This window comes from Podarcis erhardii (genome assembly GCF_964252035.2).
Source record: "Podarcis erhardii genome assembly, chromosome: 15".
NCBI lineage: Eukaryota > Metazoa > Chordata > Lepidosauria > Squamata > Lacertidae > Podarcis > Podarcis erhardii.
The window spans coordinates 42,389,862-42,413,990 of NC_138505.1; the positions used below are offsets into that span (position 1 = coordinate 42,389,862).

At 42.8% G+C, this 24,129-nt stretch overlaps 1 protein-coding gene across 5 annotated transcripts in view; it reads left to right on the plus strand.

Moving 5' to 3' along the window:
* KNTC1 (kinetochore associated 1) overlaps positions 1-24,129 on the plus strand; it is a 90,423-nt gene that overhangs the window by 15,415 nt on the left and 50,879 nt on the right. For all 5 annotated transcript variants that reach the window (XM_081842593.1, XM_081842594.1, XM_081842592.1 and 2 more), the window contains 11 exons: positions 410-485; positions 791-916; positions 1,478-1,567; positions 2,159-2,224; positions 3,159-3,220; positions 5,396-5,507; positions 5,902-6,045; positions 7,940-7,996; positions 8,077-8,178; positions 8,447-8,560; positions 22,109-22,252. In XM_081842593.1, the coding sequence (XP_081698719.1) occupies positions 410-485; positions 791-916; positions 1,478-1,567; positions 2,159-2,224; positions 3,159-3,220; positions 5,396-5,507; positions 5,902-6,045; positions 7,940-7,996; positions 8,077-8,178; positions 8,447-8,560; positions 22,109-22,252 (1,093 nt within the window). The remainder of the gene's footprint in view (positions 1-409; positions 486-790; positions 917-1,477; positions 1,568-2,158; positions 2,225-3,158; positions 3,221-5,395; positions 5,508-5,901; positions 6,046-7,939; positions 7,997-8,076; positions 8,179-8,446; positions 8,561-22,108; positions 22,253-24,129) is intronic.

Genomic DNA, 24,129 nt, shown 5'->3' on the forward strand with positions numbered 1-24,129 from the left:
CTGAGTGCATTGGTGGTGGGAAAATAGTTAGTTTAGTTAGCATACCAGCCTGTGCCTGTAGATCTCAGGGTGGTTCACAACATAAAATTACAATATAAGCCCCCCCCCAATACATAATAAAAATAAGAACAAAAACAAGTCAATAATCCCCCTCCCGCAACACATTTAAAAAGGGATTGGATGTCAATCAGCCAAAGGCCTGGGAGAAGAGGAACATTTTCTCCTGGTGCCTAAAGGTGTATAATGAAGAGTGGGTTTCTCCCACTCTATTTATTTATCCCCCTCCCACCGGCCCAAGGTTGTGATCATGTAACTCAAGTGAGTGTAAGTAATTAGATGAATAGATTTAACTGGCTGTAACCATTTTGAAGTGGGAGGCAACAGCACTTCGTTTTCTCCCCCTTTTTAGACTGAGCCGTTTACTTCACAAGCACAAATTTACTGAAGCTGAGAATTTTGCTGTTCAGTTTGGACTGGATGTTGAGGTAAAGGACTTTGTCTGCAAATCGTACCTCATCACTTACTGCCAACTGCAAAACCACAATGAAATAAGTAGACAAGGAAGCTCTCTCTGGTAGCTTCTATGCCTACTCATTCCAGTTACCCACTACAGCAGGAGTTTTAAATATAAATTTCAAAATTGTTAATGGAGGCAAGGGACTGGTAAAGAATAAACAAATGTTCTGTAATTTTTTCTCTGACAATACTAAACAAACCTGCTACTCTGAAAATAAAGATTTTTTTTCCAAAGGGGAAATAATGTGTTATGTGTGTGTTTAAAAAACAACAGAACGTTTACAAAGTGAAAATGAGCTCTATTTTGGAGAGATTGGCTTCAGAGTCTGTTGCCGGAGATTGCCAGTCAGCCTGGCTAGAACTTGTGGCTCAAGCTAAAGAAACGCTGGATAAAATAAAGGTATGGATTTATTCTACTATAATTAAAAGCATTTTTATAGCACTTTATATACAAAATATCTAAGCGACCTACTACATAGAGTGCACTGCAGCAATCCAGTCTCAAGGCTGCTGATAGCCAGGATATCCCTTTCAATGAGCTGTTGTAGGCATTTCAGTCAAAGCTGGTAAAAGGTACTCATAGTCACAGAGACAACTAGAACCTCCAATGATCAATAATGGATCCATGAGTACTCCCACACTATGCTCCAGTTCCTTCAGAGGGTGTGCAATTCTGTCTATAAAGGCAGTTCACCTGTTTTCTGGATCCAAGTACCTCTCACCCACAGGATCTCCAGCTGACCAGGATTCAGCTGCAGTTTATTAGCCCTTACCAGGTTCAGAGCCTATACCGCTACACCTTCTATGGAGAAGCCAAACTCTATGCGTGTCTTGTGCATGTGTATCTGTAGCTCTCTTGCAGTAGATAATTTGCACATGGGTGCATGTGATAAGTTTTTCTTTTAAGCTGTTTAGAAGATAAGTTTATTCTGTGTTTTTAATTGTTTCTTCTTCTAAATAGGATAACCAGTTTGTGACTGAGTACTGCATAAATACACCATGGCCAATATATGAAAGTGCTCGGGAAATGCTGAACTATGCTAGAAGCAGGGTAGGTTTTGATAGGTGCTTTCACACATCCTACTCGACTAGGGCCTTGGGAGACCCATCTTGGAGGCAGAGGTGTGGGACCCCATAGAGAATCGAAGTTTAGCTGAGGGCCTGGAAGAACCTGCTACAGTTCTAAAGCAGTGTAAAGTACCTAGTGTCACCTGGGTTGCTGACAACCTCTCCAGCCACATTACTGGCTTTGCCTCAAACCCTGATTCTTTTCGCTCACCCAGACCTTAAGAGTGAAGATGGCAGAGCATCTGGTGGGAAGCCCCAGAGTCAGCCTCTGGGAAGTTATCACCAGATGTCTCCGTAGGATGAAGTCTCTTTGGACGAAAGAGTCAAAAATTGCAGCTGAGAACAATGACCCAGGAGATGACCAAGAAGGGCAGGGGCTGGCAGGGAGATTCTAAGCTGGGTTAACAGTTGTTTACTGAGTTCCCTCTAGACCTCTCTTGCGCAGGCCCTGCTCCAGCACTAGATTTTGGTCACCGACATCCAGAACCAAACCTAGTTTACAGCTACCAGTGTAGATTTTTTTGTTAGAATGTTTGCATTGGACTGCAAGTTAATTTAGCACTTATCATTTCAGATCCTGAAGAGAGGTGACAAAACTGTTGCTCCTTTCTTGACTGGGGACCCAGCATCTCTTACAGAGGTAATGAAAATCAAATAATCCTGGACCTTTAAATTATTACTGGGATGTGGGTGAAATGAGGAACTGGAAAGAGAACCTTGGCCTCTACACTCTGGCTTGGCTCCTCTAGCAAGTGTATAGAGGCTGTGAGGCGGGGCACTGATATGTCTTCTTGTCAAGGGCACAAGGGAGTGAAACATTTAAATTTATTTTAATACATTTCTGCTCTACTTTTTAGGGCAGACCTTCACAAGGTAGTTTATAATGAGAATAGTAATGAAACAATTAATGAATAACATAGTAAAGAATAGCAACATATAAAAGCTATTTTCCAACTGAATGAAAAGGCTTAGGTGTTCATTTCGTATTGTTTTTCAAGTTTTTCCAGTCATTTTTGTACTATTCAAAATATTTTAGCTGTTTTTTGTGACGTGCTATTCAAAATATTTTAGCTGTTTTTGTGACTTGAGAGATATACCGTATTTTTCGCTCTATAACACGCACCCGACCATAACATGCACGTAGTTTTTAGAGGAGGAAAATCCGTAGGCATGCCACCCGTAGGCATTCCCTCCATAACACGCACAGACATTTCCCCTTACTTTCTAGGAGGAAAAAAGTGAGTGTTATGGTGCAAAAAATACGGTATGTAAAAGGTGATTGATAATTTTAAAAATGCCTCCCCAATAATTTTTTGGGGGGGCAGAATTAAAGCAAAAGCCCCTCTAGGATCTGCTTAGAATGCCACAAGATGTGAGCAAGTGGCATTTTCAGAGGAGATTCCAGAAAAGGCTAAAAAGGCTCAGCCCATCCCTGATACCCTCTAACCTAATTGTGCACAGTGGAATACTGAGTTGGCAGTTCTGAAGAATCTGTCAGTCTATTGGCAGATCTCTTGTTAAATGTGCATCCAAGTATTTTTCTTGTCAAAAATCAGTGTTTTTTTCCCCTCCAGGTGATGAAGGCACAAGCAAAGCTAACTACATTTTGTGGAGCATTTGGATCAGAGATGTTCAGGTCTATCTTGTTTTTTTCTTGTCTTGATTTTGGGTTTGTGCATTTTCTAGAATGATGTATATTAACTTTAGTAGAATTTTTTTCTATTTTGCAAGACTACAGAAGACAAAAATAATGGGGATTTGAATTTTTAAAAATCCTATTAAGATTTATTTACCACTTAATCTTAAGATCTCGGGGCAGTTAAAATGCAGGATAAAAACAAGTAAATAAGTAGATCAAAACAGCAAAACAATACCCCCCCTTCCCACAGACACATTTAAAAGGCTGTAGAATATTAATCAGCCAAAGGCCTGGTTGAAGGGGAAGGTTTTCACCTGGCTTCTGAAAATATATAATGAAGGCGTCAGGTGAACCTCCCTATGTAGTTCTGTGTGAAATCAGTTTTTTCTTCTTTCTTTTCCTTCTCTTCCTGTTGTAATCCAACATTCTCTTTGGTGACCCTTCACTTTCGTTTTCTGCACACACAGACAATTCTCAGTGCGTCACAGCCAAGACAAAGGGAGACTCGCCTTCTGCCATTAGCGCCAGGCATATATCCAAACTTCCCTTCTTTAGTCTCATTCCAGCTGCTAACGAGCTACTGCTTCAACAAGAACACCATTACTCCCATCATAAATTCTTTTATCATTCCATTAAGAGTCTTTGCCAAAACCTTAGTCAAATTTTCACAGTCAATTTTGTAGTTAAACCATAATGATAGCAAGATACTCTTTCAATTCCACTTGCATTTTCAAACAATCAGGCAGGCAGTCTTTCAAGGGGAATTTGCCAAATAAAACAGCAGATGCAAAGTATATCAAAAAGAATAATAGAGGCTCATCCCTCCTCTGTTCCGACATACCAGTCCAATTGCGATGATAATCCTTCTCCAGGTCAAATCCTTGGTACCCAGTGGCTGAATCAGTTAGCAGAGTACTTTGTCTCCCCTAGTTCAGAGCATGCCTGTTAATTAAGTCCAAATTTCATCTTAAAAAATCAGGTGTCCTCTGCTCATGGCGACAGCTTTGGAGAGTTGCCGAAAACTGTTACGATATGAGAGCAACGCAGCTGCAAACTTGCAGCTTGGTGAAAACATCACATGATGTGACTAGCTGTGGGAAAGAATCTTCCCGGAAGTTCACAGGCTTCAAAAGTCTTTGCTGTGTGTGTAATATGAGACCTTCCTGTTGCGTATGTAAAGGAAGTCTTTGCCACTTGCTTGCTGAAGACTGAGCTGTTCGGTCATGTTTTCTGTAGTGCTGCAAAGTCAGAAATAAAGAGCTGTAAATAGACTTTCTGACTATCTCCTTTCCCTGCTAGGGAAGCAAGGAGGGAGGGGGTGTGCATTTTCCACGCTGGGAAATGTCGCCTATCAAGATCTTCCTTGACTGCGGGGATGCCAGCCAGGGCAGATCACCGGTAAACAAGCTCCGGGAACAGACGAGAGGGGCCAGCCTCTCCTGAGGGGGCTTGTTTTCCTCTGCTCATGATGAAAGCTTTGGAGAGTTGCCGAAAACATGCGGTGCATTGCACCCAGCGCCCCCTGCCCCCTCTTCCTTCTGGGTGGGCAGCAGGTATTGGATGAACTGCGGGTGGAGCTGCCCCCCCCCAGCCTGGGGGGCGGGGTTGGGAGGATAATTACTCCCATATTATCCTTGATTAACTGCACGGAAAGGCGTACAGTGGTACCTCAGGTTACAGACTCCGCTAACCCAGAAATAGTACCTTGGGTTAAGAACCTTGCTTCAGGATGAGAACAGAAATCGCACGGTGGCGGCGCAGCAGCAGCAGGAGGCCCCATTAACTAAAGTGGTACCTCAGGTTAAGAACAGTTTCAGGTTAAGAACAGACCTCCAGAATTAATTAAGTTCTTAACCCGAGGTACCACTGTAATGTAATGAAAAGTGTAATGGGTGCAGCCATTCCCCATGGCAGCCAGACAGGAAGTGTTTATAATTCATGTTTTGAATCTATAAGCAAGGCTCAGCCAGCAGAGTACCATGATAATTTGATTTTTCTTTTTGTGTGTGTATGTGTGTTATCTAATCCAAAACCTTCGGTTGGTTACAAAGTTCAAAGCTGAACACATTTTTGGAGGAAGAATCTTCTGTATCTTAATTGCACCTCTGTTTTCGTATTTGTAATTTATGTTTTGTTGGGCTATGGTTCAATGTTCAATTTTTGTGGTTCTAGTGGAACTGCTTGGTTTGAATTTCTGAACAGTGAGGACCTCTTCAGGGACATCCTTTTACAGATAAAAGGAGGAAATCTCATGTCTGCCCAGTACCTCTGGCTAAGGCATCAGGTAAACGGTTTTGGATATTTCCAGTGGTCAGCACCATTCTCTGTCCTTGCCACACTCCTCCCCACTGCTGTTTTGTGTTCCTGAAGTATCTATGAGATACCTTGCTACATGCGTTGCCTGATCTTGGCTGCAGCTCCTCAAGAGCTCTTACGACTCCACCGCACGTCCATTAGATTGGCTTGTATCCCCTTTGTATGATACAAAGGTAGCAGGACTGGCAAAACCCTCTCTCTGTCTGATGCCTCAGAGAGCTGCTGTCAGAGTTGACCATACTGAGCCACATGGACCTGATAGTCTTTGATTTAAGAAAGCAGCTGCATATAATCACAAGCCATTCACTAACTACCACAATTAATGGTCTGATGGTTGTGAAAATCTCTTTCCTTTTCTCCAGGAAGACTTCGAAGGTGACTTTAATGTGAAAATGCTGGACAAGTTGCTTAATACAATCCCTACAACAGTTTCCCTCAAAGAACTATGCCTGTGGTTTAAGGATGTTATCATTCCTTTTGTAAGGCGTGTTGTACCCAAAGGACAGGTAGGGTCTAATGGGAGACAAGGGGGATCCTTATAAAATATGGGTGAAGAACCCACATCTCAGGAGCCACATGTTGTCCTTGGTCTAATTTAATGTGCTCTGGGTCTGCCTGACACTGGCATGCAGTCCCTATGGGGGGTGGGGAGATTTCTCATCCTCTGTCTTTTTAAGATCTCAGTTAGTGAAGATTGGTGAATAGGCAGATGCACTGATTTATTTATTTTTAAGCCCTGGTAATTTTAAGCTCTGGTAAAGGTGGAGATTGCACAACAGGTTGCACAACAGTTGTGATAGAAAACAGCTGCAATAAATTTGTCCAAATACTTCTTAATATTTAAAGGACATTGAAGTAAAGTTAATACCTTTTTAAAGTACTAAATTTAGCATATAAAATTATGGAAAAGAATGTGAATTGAAAGTGGATTACTGTATTTTTCGCTCCATAAGACGCACCAGATCATAAGGTGCACCTAGTTTTGGGAGGAAGAAAACAAGAAAAAATTATTCTGAATCCCAGAAGCCAGAACAGCAAGAGGGATCTGGCTTCTGGGATACCGTGTGGCTGTTCTGGCTTCTGGGATAACCGCACCAAGCCTCTTCAGGGCAGCGGGATGAAAGCTCCCCCTGCACGAAGAGGCTGCGCACGGCTAAGGCAGAAGCCAGGACAGGTGCGTCGCTGAAGGGGCGCTGCGCAGTTCTCCCTCTCTGCGCAGCGCCCCTTCAGCGAAGCTGGAGAAGGAACAGGAGACCTTTCTGTTTCTCCTCCAGCTTCCAGGACAAGTGCGTCGCTGCGAAGCTGGAGGAGGAACATAACGAGTCTCTTCTGTTCCTCCTCTGGCTTCGCAGGACAGGCGCTGCGCAGAGAAGGAGAGCTGTGCAGCGCCCCTTCAGCGAAGCGGGAAGAGGAACAGAAGGTGCTCCGTTCCTCCTCCCACTTTGCTGAAGGGGTGCTGCGCAGCTCTACCTCTCTGCGCAGCACCATTTGCTCCATAAGATGCACTCACATTTCCCCTTACTTTTTAGGAGGAAAAAAGTGTGTCTTATGGAGCGAAAAATACGGTACATTTTTTTTAATGCCCTAAGTCGAGGCCAGATGTGGATACCCAAATCAAAATACATAATACATTTTTGTTCACCCTGGTGCTAGATGCATTTTTCACAAGACAAAATAGTTTGAAAGCTACGATGGTCATATGGGCCTGCCCTTCTGTATGCCTTGCTTTTACCTGGTGTGTGAGTGGAAAAGCTACTTCTGTTTTGGTGCTCAGGCAATTGAACTCACGGCTCTGGGTAATCCATCTCTGCTAGGGATAGGGGTTTATTTTGTTCACTATGCATTTTGATGTGAAATTACCTGATTTGCCGTTCTCATACCAGTGCTTTGATTGGAACATAGGTACTGGGAGTTGTCTGCGTATCAATGAATTTCTTACAGCTTATCTAACAGGTTATGACTTGTAAGGTGGTCTGAGGGGCACATTTTTTTCTTAAATCTTTTTACATTTTCAAGCTGCCTATAGCAGCTAGCAAGCACAGCACTGAGTGAGATGCCTTTTTAAATGATCCAAGTAGCAGCTGTACATCGTAATGTGTGATCTGTTGCTAGGGAATTGTATAGAGAAAAGGATGGCTGCCCTGTTATACCTAAGCGGGTAACTACCTTTTCTTATACTTAGGTAGCTAAGTAGGTGTGGCCTGATGACAAGTTCTAGTGCTCTCTCCTGTAAGGGACCATCATGTAAAAGCACTGGATATATATATTTAGTATATGGACTAGATGACGCTCATGGTCTCTTCCAATTCTACAGTTTTATGATATTCTCATTCTCTCTCTCTCTCTCTCTCTCTCTCTCTCTGTCACTCTCTCTCATCTGGTTTGATCCTTATCTTCCAGGAAAAAATAGCAAAGTGGCTGGAACAAAGAGCACGAAACCTTGAGTTAATTGACAAGGTAACGTAGTAATTCTCCTGTAAAACCCTGCATATTGCCTCTCTCCAAAAATGTCACTAATGTTTCATTTTTCAAAACAGGCCAACTGGCCAGAAAATGGACTTGAAATGGCACAGGTGTTTTTTATCAGCAAAGATCCAGGTGAAATTGGATCTGCATCTTCCTGGCATGGAGTTTCTTTGGTAAGGATTCTGCTTTCATGAAACCCATGTTTGGGAAAGTGTGAGCCTATACTTGTGCAGATGTACACGTGTTTAGAATTTGAGGGAGGGGCAGCATATTCTTAATTTATCCTGTTAAGCAAATTACCCCATTGCATATATTTTAATTAATGAAAAAAATTTAAAGCACACAATTTTCCAGAATTTAGTAGTTTTCCTTTTTTTATGTTTCTGTTAAGTGCAGAAGGATAATTTTGATGCAGGGAAATTTCACTGTTGTGTGTTTCAGGACCATGATGGTGAGGAGGTACGTGGTTTAGCAGAATTAGTCAGTGCTCTGCAGGGCTTGGTGGACCTCTATAAGAAATACAACTGCAGGCTGGCCCTCTGCGACTTTGAAAAGGTACAGTAAATTTGTGGCATTAAACCTCTGTGTAGATGCCTGTGCGTGTGTAAAAAGAAAGAATGAAAGATTACTGTTACATTTAATTTATTAATGGGATTCTATGCCACTGAGTCATGATTTACATGTAAGATAATTAAAAACACAAAAACAACAAATAGATACCAAACAAGACTAAAATCCTAACGATCCAGCTGGGGAAACCTAACAGAACAAAAATGTCTTCAGCTGTTTCTGGAAAGTGCAGATAGTGGGTTTTATCTCAACAAAAATGCTATTCTGTGGAACATGGGCAGCTGCACTAAAAGCCTGCTCCAAGTTACTGTGGAGTGCCCAGGCTTCTGAGATCTTTGGAACTTCAGGAGAAACTCTCCCATTGGCTGCAGTGATTCACTGAGTGTATAAGGGATAATGAGGTCTCTCAAGTACCAATCCCTTGAATTTGGGTTGGTAGCAGACTGGAAGCCAGGGCAAATTCCCCAAGCAAGGTGTTACATGCTGGCGGTAGTTTGCCCTTGGAAGCAAGCTGGCTGTAATGTCCTGCACCAGCTGCAGCCTCCAGAAGAATTATCTCTGAAAAGCCGTTAGAAGAGCCAGTGTGGATAGAATATTGGACTCAGATGAAGGAACCGGAATCTGAATCACTGCTTCCCATGAGATACACTGGCTGATTTTAAGCCATTCAACCTCAAAGGTTGTTGTGAGGCTATGATCTGATAGTCACATAGGAAGAGCCTGCTGGGTCAGGCCAGTGGCCCATCTAGACCAGCAGCCTGTTCTCACAATGGCCAGCCAGAAGCATGCAGGAAACCCATAAGCAGGATCTGAACTAGGTAAAAGGGCTTTCTGCCCTCTTGTGGTTTCTGGCAGCTGGTATCCTAAAGCATCCCTGTCTCTGATTGTGGTGGCAGAGCAGAGCCATAATTGGCTAGGAGCCATTTAGCCCAATCCTCTTTGAAAGCCATCCAAATTGATGGCTCTCCTCCTGTGGGAGCCGAAGCATTCCTTGAAAAGGGGGGGGGGTCGAATGTGAGGAATAAATTGGAACAGATGGAGTGGGCTGCTTTGAATGCATAGTTTGGTTTAAGTAGTCATGTAGTAACGGACAAACTAGGGTTGTTTTTATTAATTTTTTATTGAATTTTACTTTAGTTTACATCAATACCTCAAGTATAATCATAACAAAAAACACATTATGGTGAAATAAAAAGGTGGTGAGGAGAAAGGCCAGATTTCATAGCACCGCCCCCCCTCCTCAATTTACTGGTGGGTCAAAATAAAAAAGAAAGACTTGGAACCAAAATACTTGAAGGAGAGCTCCCGCTCCCATTGTCCTGATTGGAGGTTAAGATCTAGGGAGATCTTCCTTGGTGTTCTACTTCAGGAGTAGGGCTGAGCGATATCTGGTTTTCAGCATCACAATATATCACCAGCTAAAAATCACAGTATCTTATATATATATTAAATAATATTTATTGAAATTTCCAAGAAAAAAGAGAAAAAAGAAATTACATAGTCCAAAAAAGAAAAAAGTAAAAAATACAGAAAAAAAGGAAAAATAAGAACAAGTTAAAAACAAATCCCTCTTTCTCTGTCTTATAATTCATTTACTTATTTCCATGACTTCCCCACACCTCCCTCCTTTGTATTCCAATTCAAATAATTAGTTCAGCAAATTTTTCCCTCTTTGTTTTATCTTAGTTCTTTATCTTAAACATATATCATTCTATTTTTCATCTAATTATCAAGCCATTTTTTGCATATTCCTTTTTAACCTTATTGTTAGAAATCACTTCGTTTCATTCCTACTTCATTTTGACATCCATTGATTTTACACTGTTTCTGCAAATAGTCCTTAAATTTCTTCCCATAAAGTTTCAAAATTTAAACCATATTTATGCCTAACTTCTTCAAACCTTTCTACTAATCCCAATTATTTCCTTTCCAACAAATTCCCTGTTATTTCATTAATATCAAACTAATTCCAAAAATAAATAGAAGTTCTCCTCAAATTTTTATCCAACGTCCCTTCTTCCTGGTTTCGGGTTATGTCAGTCCTTTCAAGTCTCACGTCCAGTCCATCAATCTGGTGTTCTGATATCCAAAGCTCTTAAGTCTCTTCCATGCCCCCTCTGCAGATTTTCTTGTTCCTGTTTATTCTTACACCCTTCCCTGTCCCTTGTTGGTTTCTTTCGTAATTTCTTCCCTTTCTCCTTGGGAGGTGGGCTTCCGGAGAACTCCAATAATCTCCTTTTTCTTTTTTTTATAATTTTTTTATTAATTTTCAATTTTAAAACAAACAAAACAAGCAAAACACCAACAAACAAAAACAAAAACATACACACATGCATAATTTCAAATCGACAATTTCATAAACCTTCTTTCTCGGACTTCCCCGTACCTCACCCTCTCTGCATCCTTATTTTACAGTTTTTCAGCAACCCCTTAGTCCAATTATATGTATAACTTATTCATTCTCCATTTCATCTTAATTCATCAATTAATTTCCGCTGCAATTCTGCATCTTCCTTTCCCTGACATTTTAGCATTCATCAATTTTACAATAATTCTTAAGATAAACTTTAAATTTCTTCCAATCTTCTTCCACCGTCTCTTTCTCTTGGTCACGAATTCTGCCGGTCATTTCTGCCAGTCCCATAAAGTCAATCACTTTCGTCTGCCATTCTTCCAGTGTAGGCAATTCTTGCATCTTCCAATACTTTGCTAAAAGTATCCTTGCTGCTGTAGTAGCATACAAAAAGAAAGTCTTGTCCTTTCTTGACACCAATTGGCCAACCATGCCCAAGAGAAATGCCTCTGGTTTCTTATGAAAAGTACATTTAAGTACCTTCTTAATTTCATTGTAAATCATTTCCCAGAAGGCCTTAATCTTTGGGCAGGTCCACCAAAGGTGAAAAAAGGTACCTTCAGTTTCATTACATTTCCAGCATTTATTGTTGGGCAAATGATAAATCTTAGCAAGCTTGACTGGGGTCATGTATCACCTATAAGTCATTTTCATAATGTTTTCTCTTAAGGCATTACATGCCGTAAATTTAATACCGGTGGTCCATAACTGTTCCCAGTCAGCAAACATAATGTCATGACCAATGTCCTGTGCCCATTTAATCGTAGCTGATTTAACTGTCTCATCTATTGTGTTCCACTTCAGCAGCAAATTGTACATTCTTGATAAATTCTTAGTATTGGGTTCTAACAATTCTGTTTCTAGTTTCGATCTGTCCACCTGGAAGCCAAGTTTCCTGTCTTGTTTAAAAGTCTCCATTATTTGTTAATAGTGGAGCCAATCTCGTACCTTGGACTTTATTTTCTCAAAGCTCTTTAATTTAAATTTACCATTTTCTTGTTCTAAAATTTCAGAATATTTTGGCCATTTAGCTTCCATATTGAGTTTCTTCACCTCCTTAGCCTCCATTGGTGATAACCACCTAGGAGTTTTATTCTCCAACAAGTCCTTATATCGAGTCCAAACATTGAATAATGCTTTCCTAACCACATGATTTTTAAAGCCTTTATGAGCTTTAACCTTGTCATACCATATATAAGCATGCCAACCAAACCTATTGTCAAACCCTTCCAAATCCAAAATGTCAGTGTTCTCAAGAAGTAGCCAATCCTTCAACCAGCAGAAAGCTGCTGATTCATAGTACAGTCTTCGATCCGGCAGGGCAAACCCCCCTCTATCTTTTGCATCAGTTAATATCTTAAATTTAATTCTGGGCTTTTTGCCCTGCCAGATAAATCTAGATATATCTTTCTGCCACTTCTTGAAACAGTCTAGTTTGTCCACAATCTGTAATGTCTGGAACAAAAATAACATTCTTGGCAAAACATTCATTTTAATCACAGCAATTCGACCTAGCAAGGAAAGCTTCAGGTTCGACCATATTTCTAAATCTTTCTTAACTTCTGTCCAACATTTGTCATAATTATCTTTAAATAAATTCACATTTTTGGATGTCATATTGATCCCCAGATATTTCACTTTCTTAGCCACCATTAACCCAGTTTCGCTTTGAAATTTCTCCCTTTCAACATCTGCTAGATTTTTTTCCAAGACTTTAGTTTTTTGTTTATTAAGCTTAAATCCTGCAACCTGGCCAAAGAATTGAATTAGCTCTAAAACTCTTTTTGTACTAGTGTCTGGCTCTTGTAAAGTCAATACTAAGTCATCTGTGAATGCCTTCAGTTTATATTGTTTGGCTCCGACCCGAATTCCTTTTATCAGCTGGTCCCCCCTAATCATATTTAATAAAACCTCCAGAACTGATATAAAAAGTAATGGGGATATTGGGCACCCCTGCCGTGTCCCTTTTTCTATAGGAAGTTCATCAGTAACCACATTATTTACAATTAGCTTTGCCTTTGGTTCAGAATAAATTGCGCCTATACCATTTTCAAACCTTTGGCCTACCCCCATCCCATGGAGATAATAATCTCCATTTTCTTTCATCGGGCTAGCCGATTCCCCAGAGTCCCACTCCCCCAGGTTAATTTTGTAATCCAAAAAGTAGTTGTTCCAGAAGTAGTTGTCAACCCGTTCCAGAGTCCCGCCAGAGCTGAGAGCTTCCTTAACTCCAAACACTTCCAGAGACACACCATATTCAATCTTGCAGTACTGCGGCTTTTGGTCGTGCAGGACTTTAGGTTTCTCCATCTGTGTCTTTTGAAGTGCAATCACAACCTCTTCCGTCATCATCTGCCCTTGAGCTTGCCCTGTCAAGCCAGTTTTCTGAATTAATTGTTGTGGAGCTTCTTTTTCCTTATTTTCTGTTAGTTCATATTTACTGGCTACAACAGACATAAAATCTAGCTTTTCATTCATCAAGTTCATTTTCTCATGCAGCTGCTGTAGCATAGCATTTATTCTGCCAAGGTCAGACGACAAGATTTCTTCCCAGCAAATTTCTGTTCAAGGTCAGGCAGCTGGTCCCACGGTCTAATTCCCAGAGTTGTAGAGTTTCACTGTAAACTACAGCAACAAATTGACAAGCTCCCTCTAGGGGACACAATTTCAGTTCATATCCATCTTTAAAATGTATCCAACAAAGGAAAATTTACTTTCGGTTTTCAAATACTTTGTTTCCTTAACATGCAAAATGCAGAAAGCAGCATTAAAGTTAATTTGTTTCTCTTCTTTTTGCTATCTGTCAAGAGTAAACCACTTTCAATCGATGGGCATCTCCAAAAATTTCTGTCCTGACACCCCATCCCCAGGTTTCGGACGACGGAGACTTATGTTCCTTTACTCTCTCTCCGCAGGCTTAGGAAATCAGAGATTCCCCCCCCCCCTTTTCCCCTGCTGTCAAGGGGGGTTTTGTTGTTTATGAATGCAGGAAATTTCAGTCTTTAAATCAATTTTCCAGGCTGTTTAGCTTATAAAGTCTTTGCTTCAGTCTATTTACAAAGCAGAAGGCGGACTTCCTGTTTAGACCTTCCCGCTTCGTGCCTAATTCATAAATTTTGTAATTTTCTTAGTCGAATCTTCCGTTTTTACTCATGGGTATTTTTTGAGTCCAATTATCATCAGAAAAAAGTCAGCGCTCTCCGGCGATGGCTGCGCGGCTTCCCTCCGTGAAAGTAGCAGTCGGTACGATGCACCGCGCTGCTCACCCCACTTCGCTCCGGAGCCTCAAAAAGGGGTTTCCCGGCGAGTAGGGGAGGTGCTCTTGGCGCTCTGCCGAACCCCACGTCCCCAGGCTCCTCCGCCTGGGGTTTCTAGCAGGCCCCCACCTTCGCCGCGGTAGGAAGACCCAGCTTTCACGGAGTCCGTTCCTCCAGTCGGAGGAACTCTGCCATTCACCGATGGTGCTAACCCGGAAGTCCTCTTATATATTATGATATATATCTGCGATGGCTGAGGGCCTTGCTGGGCTTCCCCGCAGGGGCAGAGGGTCTCGCCATACCTCCCCACAGCAGCAGAGGGTGCTTTGCACTTCCCCACAGCAGCAGAGGGCCTTGATGAGGCTTCCTGCGATGGTGGAGGGTCTTAAAATGTAAGGAAGTAGTAGATTTAATAAAAATGTTAAATAAACGTCCATGTATTGTATTTAATATATTTTCAACTAATTTATATTCAACTAATTTAAGAGTAGTTTAAGTGATTTACTGGTCAACTTGCATCTGCCTCCCTACTCAGAAGTCTAAGTGGAATCTGCTGGAATAAGCTCCACTGAGTTCAACTAAACCAGGGGTGTCCAAACTTTTTTCAAAGAGGGCCAGATTTTTAGGATTGAAGTTGTTGACATTTTTTTAGGATTTTGCCACAAAGTTGTTGTTCTCCGAGGGATAGATAGGCAGGCAAGAGCGGCTGCAAGAGGATTTCAAAGAGGGAGAGTGAGCCGTTGCAAGAGCCCACTGGCAGCCTGCTGTAAGAGCCCGTGGGTGGGAGAGCAAGGGGCACGCAGGGCGCCTGCACGAGCCGGCCAGTGGCCAGGATAGAGAGCCGCATGCAGGGCGGCTACGTGAGCCGGCCAGCGACCGGAAAAGATCTGATGGGTGGGCGGTTCTGTTGTAAACAAAATCTGCCCCTTTTCCCTTATGGGGTATTCAAGAGCCCGTATAGAGTCCTTACATGGATTCCCTATTGGTAGGAGAAAATAACAGGCCAACCAGAGAATATTGAGAAGCAAAGCAGCTCGTAAGCCTGATCTTTATTAAAGCTGTTGCAACAGGGTGCTCCCCTCACACGCAGGAGGACGGAGGAGGACCCAGAACAAAGGTGTGCCAGCCCTTATATAAACATTTTAAATTCCCTGCCCTGGAACTCAAGACCACCCCTCCATACATCATACATACATCACAGAAGGGGTGTAACCCAAGACCCACCCCCCACAAACATCATACCTACATCACAGAAAAGGCGGTCTATAACAGAAATTTGAATGTTGTTGTTTTTCCTGTCTGCCAGGTTATCTGATAATGCCTTATCTTATTTCCTTTCTTGATAGTCTGCCCATTCCTTTAAAATGGTGATTACCCAATTCCTGAGACAATGGGAAGGTTCCCTCACCCCCTCCCTCCTTGTAGCGAAACACTTGGTCAGCTTGGGAGTCAAAATGGTTTCAGGACGGTCTTCCTGTGCTGCTCCAGACATGTGGTCCACATATCTATGTTTGTGCTTGGTTGGTACAATTATGAACATTTTATAGACCTTAAATTTTTATTACAGTTCCAAGAGCTGCATGGCGAGCGCCGGCCTGCAGGCGGGTGAGCAAGCCGCACCGCATAACCACCCAGTGGGAACGCCGCCCACGCTCCCACTCCAGAACACAACTGCCTCTGGGGCCAGATTAAACCAACCGGCGGGCCAGATTTGGCCCAGGGGCTGGACTTTGGACATGCCTGAATTAAACGTACTTCTACTTTCCCAGGTGTAAGCCCCATTGAATTCAGTAGGGCTTGCTTGTTGAGTAGATATGCATTTGCTTGCACTCCTTCCTGAAAAACACCCTCCCCATTATTCTCACGCAGCACCCAACCTCCCATTTCATCATAAGGCAGCCGGCTAAATCTTCTCCCCTCCACTACCCCCCCCCAGAAGGGCCCCCCCAAACCTTCATCCCACCTGTCTCTCCCTTTTTATCAAAGGGAGGGAGAGAGGGGAAGCAAGCTAAAAGATGGTCACATTTGAATTAAAAAAAACACCCTTTTTAATATGTAAGAAAGCTATTTAGGGGGAACCAACAATAAACACTACCAGAAAATAAAAATAAAAACTCTTCCCCCTCTCCCCCCCCCCACTAATGAGGCTTTTTCTTGAAGGGCTTTCCAGTTCTTTGTTTATGTTCTTTTTTGTCCAGCTTTAGAAGAACCTGTATTGTTAGCAGGCTCTGCATAATTAGCTGAGCTCTAAGTGGAAAGACACCAGTGAATCTGAGAGTGTGCTGGTTCTGTGAGGGCTTATCATCATTTCTTATCAGTTAGGAGGGAGGAGGGAGAGAGCAAACAAAGCTGGACACCCCATGCCTGCAAATTATCTGCAAAGCAGAGCCACCCCTTGGGAAGCTGTTAAGTCTCCACCTTTTGTTCACTGGTATATTGCCTTGTTGAAACACGTATCACAATGTTATTTCAATACCAGTATTCAACTATATGGCAATTTATTGCACAGCCCTCCTCAGGAGCTGTCTGTTACACTGTGACTCAGAGTAGCTCCCCGGTTGTTTTTGTTGTTGTTTATTAGATTCATATGCCTCGCTTTATCACAAGATCTCAGGGCAGTTCACAAGATAAAAATACATGGTGAAAGCAGAAATAAATAGTTAAAACAAAAACAACAAAATAATAACCCCCCCCCTTTGCACAGACGTGGTGATTAGCTGTGGGAGGAGCTTATCAGAGCTTGCAGGGCAGCAGCTGAATAAGGAGCAAAATGGGTTTTATTGTGTGTGTGTTTCTTGTGGCTGATTAGTTGCTCTCCCTGTGCAAAGGTCAGAGGGGGCAGGGTTTCTGTTGAGGCAGGTAAGTAGCTGTGGGAGGAGCTTATCAGAGCTTGCAGGGCAGTTTGATCCATCTTTTAGATTTAGGGGAGCTAGTCTCAAATGTTTGTTGGGGGAGACCTAGGTTTTTTTGGGGGGAGTTATTTGTCCTGTCTGCACGCTTCTTATGATGGAGGACCGCTGTAGCCACCCCCAACGACATGTGAGGGAACAGCTGCTGTCGCCTGCGGTTCCTGCACAGTGTTTGCCATCTTGCCAAAGGTTGCAGGCAGCTTTACCTGCAGCAATTGCATGTTGATTGCCCTCTTAGAAGACAAAGTCCAGCAACTGGAGGAACGTGTGGCTACGCTCCAAAGAATTAGAGAGCTGGAGCTCTTCTTGGAAGCAACAGAGCACACCGTCTCCACCAAGGAGGAGACAGGGGACTCCCCTGAGAAGGAGGCTAGTTCACCAACACAGGAGCCAGATATATGGAGAAACATGACTCAAAGAAGTAGGAGGCCCAGGGTTCGCTCTGATTGTTTAGAAATACACAATCGCTTTGAGGTCCTCTCCCCTAGCATGGAAGACGAAGAGCAGACTCCATTTGAGGATCTCTCCCTCATTACAGTCGATCAGGTATATGAAGACGAGCAGCAAAGTCAGTCCTCAGGGAATGTGCAGGCGACCTTGGAATGGACAGATCACGGAAGAAGCCCGACCAGACCTAAGAGGAGGCGTGTAGTGGTGGTAGGGGATTCCCTACTGAGGGGAACAGAAGCAGTGATCTGTGGGCCTGACAAGATGTCTCGGGAAGTGTGCTGTCTCCCCGGGGCTAAGATCCAAGATGTAATTGAACGACTGCAAGGAATCATAAAACCCACTGACAAATACCCCTTCCTCTTGGTTCATGTGGGAACCAATGACACTGCAAGCAATAGCCTCCAGAAGATCAAAAGAGACTATGAGGCTCTGGGCAGGAAATTGAAGCAATTAAATGCACAAATTGTCATCTCATCTGTCCTCCCAGTTGAACGACGTGGCCCAGGGAGAGAGGGAAAAATAGTGGAAGTGAACAGCTGGCTTCGCAAATGGTGTAAACAGGAACGGTTTGGATTCTTAGATCATGGACTGCAGTTTCTTGAAGATGGACTTCTGGCAAGCGATGGGCTGCACCTCACAACGGTTGGGAGGAATGTTTTTGCCAAAAATCTCAGAAACCTCATCAGGAGGGCTTTAAACTGACTAATGTGGGGCAGGGAGACAGTGCTCCTGAAGGTAGGAGTCTATCAATTGATGAAGATGATCATCCAAATGTCATAGACCAAATGGAGCAAACAGCAAATGGAGCAAACCTGGAAGGTGCCTAAAGAAGCCAGGGTGGCTATCTAAAGAACTTTTAACTGAGTTAAGATTAAAAAAGGATGTGTACAAAAAATGGAAAAGGGGCGAAACCACCAAAGAGGAATTCAAACAAATAGCCAGCACGTGTAGACACAAAGTCAGAAAAGCTAAAGCACAGAATGAACTCAGGCTTGCTAGAGAGGTTAAAAGCAACAAAAAAGGCTTTTATGGGTATGTTCGTAGCAAAAAGAAGAAGAAAGAAACAGTGGGGTCACTCAGAGGAGAAGATGGTGAAATGCAAACAGGGGACACAAAAAGGGCTGAACTCCTCAATGCCTTCTTTGCCTCAGTCTTCTCCGATAAAGAAAACAATGCCCGACCTGAAGAATTTGGAGCAAATGATTCAGCAGAGGAAACACAGCCCAGAATAACTAAGGAGATAGTACAAGAATACTTGGCTAGTTTAGATGTATTCAAGTCTCCAGGGCCAGAGGAACTGCATCTAAGAGTATTAAAAGAACTGGCAGGTGTGATCTCAGAACCACTGGCAGTCATCTTTGAGAATTCCTGGAGAACAGGCGAAGTCCCGGCAGACTGGAGGAGGGCAAATGTTGTCCCTATTTTCAAAAAGGGGAAAAGAGAGAACCCAAATAATTACCGCCCAGTCAGTCTTGACATCAATACCAGGGAAGATTCTGGAGCACATCATTAAGCAAACAGTCTGTGAGCACCTAGAAAGGAATGCTGTGATCACCAATAGTCAGCATGGATTTCTGAAAAATAAGTCATGTCAGACTAACCTGATCTCGTTTTTTGACAGAATTACAAGCCTGGTAGATGAAGGGAACGCAGTGGATGTAGCCTACCTTGATTTCAGCAAGGCATTTGACAAGGTGCCCCATGATATTCTTGTAAAGAAGCTGGTAAAATGCGGTCTTGACTATGCTACCACTCAGTGGATTTGTAACTGGCTGAGTGACCGAACCCAAAGGGTGCTCATCAATGGTTCCTCTTCATCCTGGAGAAGAGTGACTAGTGGGTTGCCACAGGGTTCTGTCTTGGGCCCGGTCTTATTCAACATCTTTATCAACGACTTGGATGATGGACTCAAGGGCATCCTGATCAAATTTGCAGATGACTCCAAACTGGGAGAGGTGGCTAACACCCCAGAGGACAGGATCACACTTCAAAACGACCTGGACAGATTAGAGAACTGGGCCAAAACAAACAAGATGAATTTTAACAGGGAGAAATGTAAAGTATTGCACTTGGGCAAAAAAAATGAGAGGCACAAATACAAGATGGGTGACACCTGGCTTGAGAGCAGTACATGTGAAAAGGATCTAGGAGTCTTGGTTGACCACAAACTTGACATGAGCCAACAGTGTGATGCGGCAGCTAAAAAAGCCAATGCAATTCTGGGCTGCATCAATAGAAGTATAGCATCTAGATCAAGGGAAGTAATAGTGCCACTGTATTCTGCTCTGGTCAGACCTCACCTGGAGTACTGTGTCCGGTTCTGGGCACCACAGTTCAAGAAGGACACTGACAAACTGGAACGTGTCCAGAGGAGGGCAACCAAAATGGTCAAAGGCCTGGAAACGATGCCTTATGAGGAACGGCTAAGGGAGCTGGGCATGTTTAGCCTGGAGAAGAGGAGGTTAAGGGGTGATATGATAGCCATGTTCAAATATATAAAAGGATGTCACATAGAGGAGGGAGAAAGGTTGTTTTCTGCTGCTCCAGAGAAGCGGACATGGAGCAATGGTTCCAAACTACAAGAAAGAAGATTCCACCTAAACGTTAGGAAGAACTGCCTGACAGTAAGAGCTGTTTGACAGTGGAATTTGCTGCCAAGGAGTGTGGTGGAGTCTCCTTCTTTGGAGGTCTTTAAGCAGAGGCTTGACAACCATATGTCAGGAGTGCTCTGATGGTGTTTCCTGCTTGGCAGGGGGTTGGACTCGATGGCCCTTGTTGTCTCTTCCAACTCTATGATTCTATGATTCTACGTATTTAAAAGGCTGTAGTATAGTTAAAGCCATGGTTTTCCCGGTAGTGATGTATGGAAGTGAGAGCTGGACCATAAAGAAGGCTGATTGCCAAATAATTGATGCTTTTGAATTCTGGTGCTGGTGGAGACTCTTGACAGTCCCATGGACTGCAGGAAGATCAAACCTATCCATTCTGAAGGAAACCAGCCCTGAGTACTCACTGGAAGGACAGATCGTTAAGCTGAGGCTCCAATACTTTGGCCACCTTATGAGAAGAGAAGACTCCCTGGAAAAGACCCTGATGGTGGGAAAGATGGAGGGCACAAGGAGAAGGGGACGACAGAGGATGAGATGGTTGGACAGTGTTCTTGAAGCTACAAACATGAGTCTGACCAAACTGTGGGAGGCAGTGGAAGACAGGCGTGCCTGGCGTGCTCTGGTCCATGGTGTCACAAAGAGTCGGACACAACTAAACGACTAAACAACAACATGTTAATCAGCCAAAGGTGTGATTGAGGAGGAACATTTTTGCCTAAAGATGTAGGCACCAGATGAACCTCCACAAGTAGGGGGCCACTGCAGAAATGGCCCACTCTTGTGTTTGTCACCCTCCAGATCTCACATGGAGGAGGCACATGAAGAAAGACCTCAGATGATGAATGGGTAGATTTATATGGGGAGAGGCAGTCCTTGGGGTACAGCTGTCCTGAGCCATATTGCTGGTTGTAGAATACCCTCCCCTTTGAGGTATAGCTTGTGCAGACTCTCTTGTTCCTGCATTTGGTTGTTTATACACTTTTGGAAATGTTTAGACATTAAAGATGGCTATTAGCTGGTGTTAAAAGAGAAGATAGTATGTATGTCAGGTGCTACTTGTGAATTTCCCAGGGTGTTTGACTTGTCATTGTTGGAAGCAATGTACTGACCTAGATGAGCCTTTGGTCTGATACCAGCAAGACCAGTTTGTTTTTAAAATCAAAATCAAATGGACCTCTTGGTGGATGGAGTTGGTGGCTTTTGTGTGATAATGAATCCTCTGAGCAGTTGTTCCTAAACTCCATCCCCCCCCCTCCATATGAACTACAGTGGTATCTCTGGTTATGTCCGCTTTGTGTTACTGTTGTAAACAAAAATTGCCCTTTTCCCTAAGAAGGGAAAAGGGCAATTTTTGTTTACAACATTACGTTCTTTCAGGTTATGTCCCGCGGCGACCCTGAAGTACCGGAAAGGGTTACTTCTGGGTTTCGCCGTGTGCACAGATGCACAAAATGACGTCATGCGCAGAAGCGGCAAATTGCGACCCACGTGTGCGTAGACGCGCCGCTGCGGGTTGCGCTATTTTCATGTTGCCAACCGGCCTCCAGAATGGATTCTGTTCGCAACCAGAGGTACCACTGTACTTAAAAATTGTTGGTCTCTTGATAGACCACTTAGGGCTGGATTCAGCTTCCCTGTTCTGCTAGAAGCAGCCAATTTTTAGTGCTTCTTTTTTATTCTATTTTATCGTATTACAATTTTCATTCCATAAAATTAAAATTATAGTTCAATAAAAGACAATATAATTAATTAAAAACAATAAAAATGCAATTAAAAATCAATATGAATATTTAGTGTGGACACACTGTGAACCATTTGAATGAAGCTCACGGACCACATTTTGGTAACCCTGCTTTAGAGCAGAAGGTGGGTTATTGTATCACAATCAATTCTACGTTCTGCTCATCTTGCTACATAGCTAGTTCTTCTATTGTTTTATTTTGTTTGTTTCATAGGAAAATGCAAATAGGACTGTGTTTCGTATGCTTGATAAAGTACTTGCAGCAGAACTCATTCCAGCTACCTTAGAGAAGTATATTGAACCATACATGCACCATCATAATCTGGAGAAAGATGAAATTCTATTGCAGTACATAAAGGTATGCTCTTTTCTCTATTCAAGATCAATACAAAATCTTTTCTGAGTATTAAATAACTAAAGACTTTATTTCCCTCTACAGGGAGCCAGGTGCTTCTTTTCTTAGGTAGAAAAGTATGAATTTACAAAGAACTAGGCTAATTTGCATAATATTCAGCATTTAAATACTTCATTTTTTTCTCACCAGTCTGATGTATTCTAAATTTTCTGTTTGGGACAATGCTGTTTGGATTCAAGGAAGAGTAGCTTCTTGGTATGGGCAAGCACTCCAAGACTTCTCTTTAGAGTGCTCTCCTGTGATTTATTCCACGTGTATAGCCCTGGGAGTTCCATGGTGTAGGTTGCTGGGTTGAGACAGTGTGATAATGTGTGTCAGACCTGGAAAAGGATTTGTTGTCTACTCTGGAGTTCACCTGGGCAAGTCTTGCCGAAATACCTGCTTGACTGTGAAGCTTAAAGCAAATGGAGAAAAATATAAAGAGATTAAATGAGATTGCCACAGTGAAGAATCCTCATGGCTTGGTGTGCAGGAGGCAACAGAGTAGTGGCAGAAAGAGGAGGAAGTCCCCTATTTGGAAGCCTCCTTCTGTTGTCAACAAAAATCTGCCCTTTTTCCCCTTATGGGGTATCCAAGAGCCCATATAGAGTCCTTACGTAGGTTTCCTATTCGTAGGAGAAGATAACAGAGGCCAACCAGAGAATATTGAGAAGCAAAGCAGCTAGTAAGCTTGATCTTTATTGATCTGTTGCAACAGGGTCCTCTCTCACCACACGCAGGAGGGAGGAGGAACCCAGAACAAAAGTGTGCCTGCCCTTATATAGACATTTTAAATTCCCTCCCTGGACTCCAAGACCACCCCTCCATACAGCATACATACATCACAGAAAGGGTGGTCTACAGTAGAAATCTGAGTGATTTGTTTACCTCCTGTCTGCCAGGTTACCTGTTTAATGGTCACTTGATTGGATTGCCTGGGGAGCCTGGCCGGTCTTTTGTCATGATAAATACTTAGTTTCTGAGCCAGGTCACAGGCTCACACCCTATTCATATCTTAAATGTGCCCTTAAGACAAGATTTGTGAGGAAAGAGACAATGGGGAGGTTTCCCACTTTGACCTTGCAGAGAAATAATTGAGGTCCATTTGTTCAGGCCTTTTTTTCTGTTGGGTTTTCAGACATGTGGTTTATATATTTATGTACGTGTTTGCTTGGTACGTTTATGAACATTTATTACATATCTAAGACCTTGAAATTCTTATCACACTACACACCCAGTGAAAGACTGTCTATACAGCCTAACTGTATTGGCTTGTAGCTGTAAATAATTTCCTGTGCAGTCTAGAGCTGGGCGATTTTTCAATTTAGTGTCTGAAACTAGTATGACATTCAGATCCTGATATCAATTTCAGACTTTTTGAGCTGGCAATACATCACAGCTCCCCAGCCACCACTGTTGTAAACAAAAAATTGCCCTTTTCCCTTATGCGGTATCCAAGAGCCCATATAGAGTCCTTACATAGGTTCCCTATTGGTAGGAGAAAATAACAGAGGCCAACCAGAGAATTTTGAGAAGCAAAGCAGATAGTAAGTTTGATCTTGATTGATCTGTTGCAACAGGGTGCTCCCCTCACATGCAGGAAAGGAGGAGGACCCAGAAAAATGGTGTGCCAGGCCTTATAAAGACTTTTGAAATTGCCATCCTGTAGATCAAGACCACCCCCAGAAACATCATACATACATCATAGAAAAGGTGGTCTAAACAGAAATTTAAATGTTGTTTATCTCTTGTCCTTGTTTATCTCCTGTCTGGCAGGTTACTTGATTGGATTTCCTGGGTAGCCTGGCTAGTCTTTTGTAGTGATAAATACTTAGTTCCTG